At 44.4% G+C, this 8,646-nt stretch overlaps 1 protein-coding gene across 1 annotated transcript; it reads left to right on the top strand.

Annotated features, from left to right (window-relative positions):
• Positions 1–2,928: 2,928 nt before the first annotated feature.
• SSMEM1 (serine rich single-pass membrane protein 1) lies at positions 2,929–7,916 on the top strand. The gene is made up of 3 exons (XM_048850544.2): positions 2,929–3,123; positions 4,427–4,487; positions 7,426–7,916. The coding sequence occupies exons 1-3, from the start codon at positions 2,929–2,931 to the stop codon at positions 7,914–7,916; spliced, it is 747 nt and encodes a 248-aa protein (XP_048706501.2).
• Positions 7,917–8,646: the final 730 nt, after the last annotated feature.

Below are 8,646 nucleotides of genomic sequence, written 5' to 3'. Positions count from 1 at the left end.
TGTGCCTTGACCTCGGAGGGGTGGGTGCAGGGTTCACCGGCTCTGCCCACTTTGGTGTCCAGAGAGGCTCGTCCGTCTCCAGGGCGGCGGGGAGCCAGACTGCCTTGCTACAGGGAGGGAGGGGGGAGGAGTGAGGACGCGGCATGCCGAGTAAAGGGGGAGGAGGGGAAGAAGAGGCGGGTTAAGGGTGGGGGCTTGGGGGAAGGGGGGGAGTGGGCGGGCCAAGAGTTGAGCCCTCCGCCCCCAGTGCTGCAGAGTAGGGGAAGCTGCCGCTGCACAATGTGCTTCTCTTAGCCTACAAACGCCTTCAGACGCCTTTCCTGCCTCATTGTCTCCAGTGCCAGTGGGCTGTGCCTGTGTGGGGTAAGGCGGGGACGCCTCCCAACTATAGTACTGTACTGTATGGCAAAAAAAAATGTCCCTGGAACCTAACTCCCCCCCCATTTACATTCATTCCTATGGGGAAATTGGATTCGCTTAACGTTGTTTCACTTAAAGTCGCATTTTTCAGGAACATAACTACAGTGTTAAGTGAGGAGTTACTGTACGTTAGTGCAACTCCACAAAGTTACAGCACCACAGAGTTTCAATGTGATGCTTTTATGCATTGGTGCAACTTTGTGTTTTGATTTGAAGTGTTGACACAAGGTTGAACTAGTGCATCCTAAAGATATTTCCTCACTAAGTAAGGTTGTTTCCATATGATGGGATGATGAGTTGGGTGATGTGTTGATGATATACAGCATGATGATATTATTGCAACATGACTATCACCTCAACACAGTAATGCACTAATGGGAACTGATGATATATTGACACAAACTGTAATATTTAGCAAAAAGAAAAGGAGTACTTGTGGCACCTTAGAGACTAATCATCGGATGCATCCGATGAAGTAAGCTGTAGCTCACGAAAGCTTATGCTCAAATAAATTGGTTAGTCTCTAAGGTGCCACAAGTACTCCTTTTCTTTTTGCGAATACAGACTAACACGGCTGTTACTCTGAAACCTGTAGTATTTTGCAGCAACATAATATGTTGACACAACATGATGGAGTATGAACCCCTATATTCATAATTTTTATATAATTGTGATATTTCATATAAAGTATGCCATGTAAGGTATCATGGGAAAGGTTATGATCTGCTGAAAGCCATTGTTCTATCTAAATATGTATATCATTAATGTATATGAAGTTATGAGATTGTGTTGTATAGTAGTCACTAAAATATGCTGTGAGTTGTGAAATTGCCCAGATATTAGCTCCCCAGAGACAACAGCAAGGAAGTAACCAACACCTGGGCATGTGTCAAACAACCATCAACAGACATTGACCAGCAAGGGAGTTACAATTCAATGACTTACTTGTGCAAGGCCACAACAGATGAATTGCCCAACCTTGCCTGGTGGCTCAGGAATGCCCAGATATCCTTGGATTTATGTTCTCCAAGCACATGGAATGAGGATATAAAATAGGGGACAGAGGCCGCTTGGTTTATCCCTTCTCCTCTCCCACCTATGCTGAAGGTAACGAGAATGCTGGAGCTGAGGAGACTGGTCTCCAGGCTAACAGAGAGAGCCTGCTTATGAAAGACTATAACCAACTTGCAGTATCTAGTGGAGTGAGAAAACCTGCTTAGTCCAGATATTGCCTAGTCTAATAAGGTTGAGAATTTAGACTGTGTGCTTGTCTTTTATTTTCATTTGGTAACTACTATGACTTTTGTCTATCACTCATAATCACTTAAATCCATCTTCTGTAATCAATAAACTTATTCTAGTGTTTATCCTTACCAGTGGGTTTGACTGAAGTGCTTGGTAAATCTGCTCAGGTTACAAAGACTGGTGCATGCCCACTTTCCATTGATGAAGTGTTGAATGAATTCATAAACTTGCATTGCTCAAGAAAGGGTCTTGAGCAGTGCAAGACAATATATTCCAGCGGTACAAGGCTGGGAGGTGGGGGGGATTTGGCTGGTGTCTTTCTCTGTGTGATTCGTGAGTGGCTCTAGGAGCATTCATACAATTTGGCTAGGCATGGGGCTGCATATGTGGTAGTACTGAGTGGTAACAGCATGTGGAGGGGTTTGCTGCTTGTCACCAGTAAGGTGTTGTGAGAGACAACCCAGATTAGTGAGTTAAGGGGCCACAGCAGTCCCATAGTCCCAGGTTGCACTCTGGAGATCCTGTCACAACAACATTCTGAGGTGAGAAGACTGGGTGGGAATGGAAGACTGGGACAATAAGGGGATCAGCAACAGAGGGGCACAGTGTAGGGGGGACTCAGAACTGCAGCCGGACATCAAACACATCCAAAGACAGGAGCAGTGGCTGCCTACCATAGGCACAAAGTAAGAAGAGACTGTTGCCCTGGGTAAGGGAGGAAAGAGAAGAAGAAGGGGGTGAAGGATGGAACTATATAGAGCCAGCCCATTGGGCCACTGTGTGATCAAAGGGTTTCAGTTGTTCTGGAAGCCCTTCAATCTTTGATCCATTTTCCAAACATCAGAACAAAAGCAACAGAAACATAAAATAGAAACAGAATTTTCATGCAGCATTAAGGGCCCAATCCTAGGAGGCACTGATTTTCCTGAGTTCCCATGGACTTCAGATGGAGTTGAAGGCACCCAGCACTTCACAGGAACAGGTCTAAAAACCTAAACACATAAAGTTTGGAGCAAATGCAACTTCACAACATAATACAATAGGTCTTCCTTGTGCTTAGATTACACCTCCATGTTACTATGGTTCCAAGAATGATGTCATCAGCATGTTCTAACCACTTCTTGTGATAGCTCTTAAGACAAATAAATGTCAACAATAGGTTACCAAGGTACCACATGGTGCATTAGAATCCACTCTGTCCTCTTTTATCCCATTTCCTAAGAGAGAAACAACATTATGCTGTGTCTTAATCAACTAAACTCAATGGGATTCCCTTTTCTCTATTTTTGGTGGCTTTATTTACATAATGGCCCTGTAGCGGCCATTGCCAGCCAAGAACCAGATTACAGAGAGTGTGACGGGGATGAGGAAGACTTTTGTGGGGTTGTGGGGCAAATCCTGCTTTCATACTGTATTGGCATTTTGGCTATAACTCTCATCAACCATGCTTATACTTGGGTAAGAGTATTATTTTTTTAATTGATTTTACTGTGGCAGTGTTTTGAAGCCCCAGTCAGGGATCAGGACCCTATTATGCTAGGCCCTGTATGCATAAATAACAAAAAAAAGCTATCCCTGTCCGTAGAGTTTACAATGTAAAAAGATATTTTATTATTATTAATTACTATGCTCCATCAGTGCGCTTGGAATCCTACAATGCAAAGAGAAGTCATGGTCTTTGCTCCAAGGAGTTTATAATCTATTATAAACTGACAGCACAGTTCAGACACACAATAAACTGGGGGACCACTAGGAAGTTGAAGATCCTGATTCTAATTTTGCTTACCCCTGTGTAAAAATCAAAAGTATCTCCTTGGAAGTCAGTGTTGTTACAATGGTGTAAAATGAGCACCCAGCAAATGGTGCAAATGAGATCAGAATGAGGATTCTCCCAGTGCTGCTGATGACTCTTTACATATAATGGGCCAAATCCTGAAGTTCCTACTCATTTCTTACTCAGGACTTTTCAAAGAGGCTGTGCGAAGAAGATGCATGTGAATAAAAGCTGCATTGGGGACAGTGGAATGCCCTATCTTTTTTAAAACCAGTGTGTTATTTATAATAATTAATTGTTAATCATCAGTTATTAATAATAAATTGTGCTATGAGGGGCTGAACTGGATGGCTCAGAGGAGTGGTAATAGATAGAGTCCTTCACCTCCACATCAATGGTACAAGTCCAACTCAAGTTTGTACTGAAAGGTGTTGCCACCCAAAGACTATCTGGCAGCCCAAGTGAAATAAATGTGGGGTCTCAGTCCAGTTTCCAGTGGACAAATGTTCTCACCACAAAGCTCATGATCACTTATTATCCCTTGCCCTGATTGACAGGCTCGGCACAAAAGCCAAAGACATTGAACACTCCTCCCATCGCGGGAAGGTTTCCTCCAGGCCAGTGCTGAGGCTCAGCAGCAGGGCAATGTGGAGAAGCTTGCTTTGCGGCTGCCATTGCTATCTGTTTCAGAGTAGCAGCCGTGTTAGTCTGTATTCACAAAAAGAAAAGGAGTACTTGTGGCACCTTAGAGACTAACCAATTTATTTGAGCATAAGCTTTTGTGAGCTACAGCTCACTTCATCATTGCTATCTGTGTTCTATATGAATTATCAACTCTATTCTTCAGGACAGTCAGGATGACACCTTTCACTAGCCCACTTAAGAAACAGTGTTGTACATTGGGCAGTATCCACTGACTAGAAATTATTAAAAATCCTTCTAAATAGCAAACTCTATACCATTTATTCATGTTTTCCTGAAACACAGATTCTCCGGAAATGCCGAGATAAAGGACTACCTTCTGGCAAAGGGACTAGCAGTTCAGAAGGTAAATTTGAGTTCTATTAGGCTGTCAAAAGGGTTTTAAAAAGAGAGAGAGTGGACTGATGATTAAAAAGGAAATGTGATCTCTAAAGAGAAGTGTTTTGAGTTGTAAGGGGGGGGGGTCATAATTCTTCTGTATGAAGTATCAGTGAGGCCCCACATAGAATAATGGGAAAAATTCTCTCATTTATATACGTGTAAATCCAGAATATCTCCACTAAGCAGTATGAACTTCACATGAACTCCAGCATGAACAGAGCTGAATTTGATCCAGTGTGTACAGATTTGGGTATCTCACCGTTAAAAGGATAGTGATACAATAGAAAGAATACAAATAAATGCAAAAATGATGATCAACAGATTTGGAAGGTGTGATGTAAAAGGAATCATGGTTAAAGGACTTAAGTAATTGTAACTCAGGGATAGTGTGAATGTGGCAGTCTAACTCCTGGGAAAAAGGGAGGCAGGATTCATTGTTTTATTACAGACAGGCTGTTGCTCAACTTACATGATACACCACCCTCCACGCTAAACAATGATTCCCTGATGCAGGAAGTGCCAAGTTTACATGTAGCCAGCTACCACAGTCTGCGCCACCTGAGTACATGCAGCCAGGCTGCGTGCAAGTAAGAAATGAGGAATGAGACAAATCTAATCAAATTTGGTATACAAGATGCATCTAAGCCTTTACTTTCTCCTATCCCTGATCCTCTTCAAGATCCCCCCTGTATCTCTGCTTTGCCACTGCCAGTGTTATGCAATGATTAGGTATCCTTGTTATACCAATAAAAGAAAAACCAGCAGGATCTTATTAAAGGGCATAAGGCAAAATGCCACATTTATTGTGAATACTGAAAGAATCCTAGTAAGCAGTGAGTTATAGCTATAACATTCCATTCAATTTCATATTTATTCACACATTCATTCATACACACACACACACAGGTTCTGCAAGGTTGTTATCATAGTTACCAGCCTTAGAGTTGCTCGTGCCAAGCCACTGGCCAGGTGGCCTGGACACGAGGAGGGAGCAGGGCCTTGTCAGATGCACATCTGATGCTCCTGGAAGTTGGTTTGCAGAATCAGACCCCAAAGTTCTCAGTTTCTAGAGTCCATTTTTATAGGAATTTCTTCCTATGCCAGTCGATGGGAATTGCTTCATCATGCTGTTGCTGAATCAATCAGCAGATGGCACATTCCTGACGGCTCCATGCTGCTAGATGTTATCTTGTTCTTTACTTCTCCCGTTCTTGAGGCTGTTGGGTGGATTCCAGTCTGCCCTCCGGGGGTCCTCTGGTTCTTTCCACTTGATGCCTTCTTCAGCCAATCGACACTGGATTCTTAGGCTGGCACCTCCCTGGTCATTCAGTTATTATCCACACCAAGCATCCATCCACACACATGCTCTATCTCTATTTTAATCACAATTGTTAAAAAAGCGAGATAAATACAACAAAAGGGCGGGGCGTCTCTGTGTGCTGTTTCTGTTGTTACAAAGTATCGCTTTGAGTCTCTCTCTCTCTCTCTCTCTCTCTCTCTCTCTCTCTCTCTCTCTCTCTCTGTGAGTGGTTGTTGTTACAAAGTATTGCTTTGAGAACAGACTCTGTCTTAGGATGTACTAACACAATTAGCAGCTTGCAAGTTTCACACAGAGAGGGAGAGAAACAGTAAAACCAAGAGACCAAAACCCAAGAGACCTCTTAATTAGTAATACCCTGGAATTTAAACGATGGGGAATCAAACTTATTTGAGATTTTAATACAGAACTTCTTTAATATGATCCAACATCCTGCCTTCTCCTCAGTTCATGCACAGCATATTCATTACTACAAAATGAGAGTGGTTGCTGGCCTGCCAACCATGTGAGACTGGTTAATGTTTGGCAGCACAGATTAGCAGGCTCTGAATCCATGCGGTGTATAACATGGACCATGAAGGGAGCTGTAATATTGCTCTAAGGAGCCACAGGTTCTCTTGCTCTGTTTTAAAGGAATAAAGTGAGAAGAGGAGGTAGGATCATTCCATTCTATGCATCTGATGAAGTGAGCTGTAGCCCACGAAAGCTTATGCTCTAATAAATTTGTTAGTCTCTAAGATGCCACAAGTACTCCTGTTCTTTTTGCAGATACAGACTAACACGGCTGCTACTCTGAAATCTATTAATTCTGTACAAATACTTAAAGGATATGACCTAAGGGTCAAATTACCTCCTACCCAGGTTATTCTCCTTTTGGAAACAGGAAATTCACTATTGGTGAGTTCCAGGCTCTAGTGGAAGAGCATGCTGCTTACCTATCCTTTGGAGGGAGAGAAGGAGGGTTTGCTCCTCCTGGAACAGACTGGGTTCAGCCCCAAAAACCCATGATCCGTTGGAAGCCAAGGCTGTCCATGTTTTGGCCACGTGTCCCTGTTTTGGCCACGTGTTTGCACAATGCCTCCTTGCCATGCTGCTATGTGTCCTTGACTGCTGCTGTCCTACAAGCGTCTGTTTGTAGGTGTAGAGGTGATTGTATAGCATGTGGAGCAAAAGCTAGTGTACATGAATACAGACAGGATCTCTGCCTTAGGCTCCCCTTTGTCTCAGAAAGTGAAGGGGAACCTCATGAAGGGGAGACCTACTTTCTAAGTCGACTAAGGACATATTATAAGAAGCAGTGGCCTTAAACTGAAGCAGGGCAGGTTAGGATTAGACATAAGGGAGGTTCCTCAAGGGAGGCATGGCCTACCATGTTTGGGTTTTTTTAGATATATGGATATGGTCTTTATCCACTGATGTAAGCTTTACCCACTGCTGTCTGTGAGGATATATTTTTATGTCAGGTTTGCCTACTCTCTATCCGCCTTCCTAGCCTTTCAGAGGAAGGAGAACCTGAAGGCACGACCACCATGGAGTAAGGGTCACTATGGATTACAGTGCTGCTAAGCTGTTTTTCTTCTGTTAGTTCCCAGGGACCCCGTCTGCATTCGTCACAGCGGCTTCAACGTCTGGGATTTCCTCAGCAAGTTTTTCAATGGGAAAAACAAAAAGTACACCTGCCGGTCCACTGACCCCACCCTCTATTCAGAGGTGGCCACAGCCTGGGCCTACTTAGAAATGAAGAAAGCAAGGTTCGTCTCAAAGCTCAGCCAGCAGACTGTCTGTGATAGCGACTCCTCAGACATAAGTAGCGAGGACTTGGATTTGGGGGCATCCTTGGGGAAGGAAAGTGAAACAGAATATATCCCCACCTCAGCTAGCCTTAGGCAGCGAAAGATAGAACTACTGAAGCAAAGGAATATGGGGAGCCACTGGATCAGGGAACAGCCCTGTCTTCGCTGCAAAGCCAAGAGGACAAGAAAATGGCTGTCCCAGCATTTCTTTAATCCCATGCCACCTCCTCATGGGAAGAACTGTTCATTAGAAGACAATTCCTCCAGGGGTATCACCACGTGACTTGCCTTCATTTGAGCTATACCTGGGTTTTTGTTTGCTTGAAGCCATTGCACTAGGTAGACAGAACCTGTGTAAAAACACAGCATGGGAAGGTTCAAGGAAATGACTCATTTCAATAAAACTTGGCTACAGACAATAAATGTACCCAGCACAATGTGCTGGTTAATGTATGCATAAGAGTGTGTTTATTTAAAAATATAAATATCATTGCCTTGGCAGGGCCTAGTGAAGACATCTCTTTCCGCAGCAGGTGTAACACAGGAGTTCCTCCATTTTACGTATAGTGGGACAAATTCATTGAGGAATTAAGCTGAACTTCTGCTGAGTACCAGCGTGCGACAGGGCAAAATGACAACAACCGTAGTAACAGGGACAGAGCCACTGCAATGCCAGAAGTGAGCCATGCTTGTGAAAGGGGCAGAGGTGAAAGTAAGCCGGTCCAATATGGCGTACCGGCAAGAGCCGGTGCGCCATACCGGACCGGCTTCCCCCAGCAGCAATTTAAAGGGGCTGGGGCTCCCAGCAGCAGCTGGAGCCCTGGGCCCTTTAAATTGCTTCCAGAGCCCCGCTGCCAGAGCTTCTGGATAGCGGAGGCAGCAGGGAGCCCTGGGGCTCCGTCGGCGAATTAAAGGGCCTGGGGCACCACTGCGGGTAGTGGCGTCTGGGAGCCCCAGGCCCTTTAAATGGCCCCCAAGCCACAGGCTCCCAGCCGCCTCCGTAGCTGGTAGCT

The sequence above is a fragment of the Caretta caretta genome, chromosome 1 (genome assembly GCF_965140235.1).
Source record: "Caretta caretta isolate rCarCar2 chromosome 1, rCarCar1.hap1, whole genome shotgun sequence".
Lineage (NCBI taxonomy): Eukaryota > Metazoa > Chordata > Testudines > Cheloniidae > Caretta > Caretta caretta.
The sequence above is the reverse complement of the archived record's forward strand: the minus strand, read 5'-3'. Positions and strand labels throughout refer to the sequence as shown.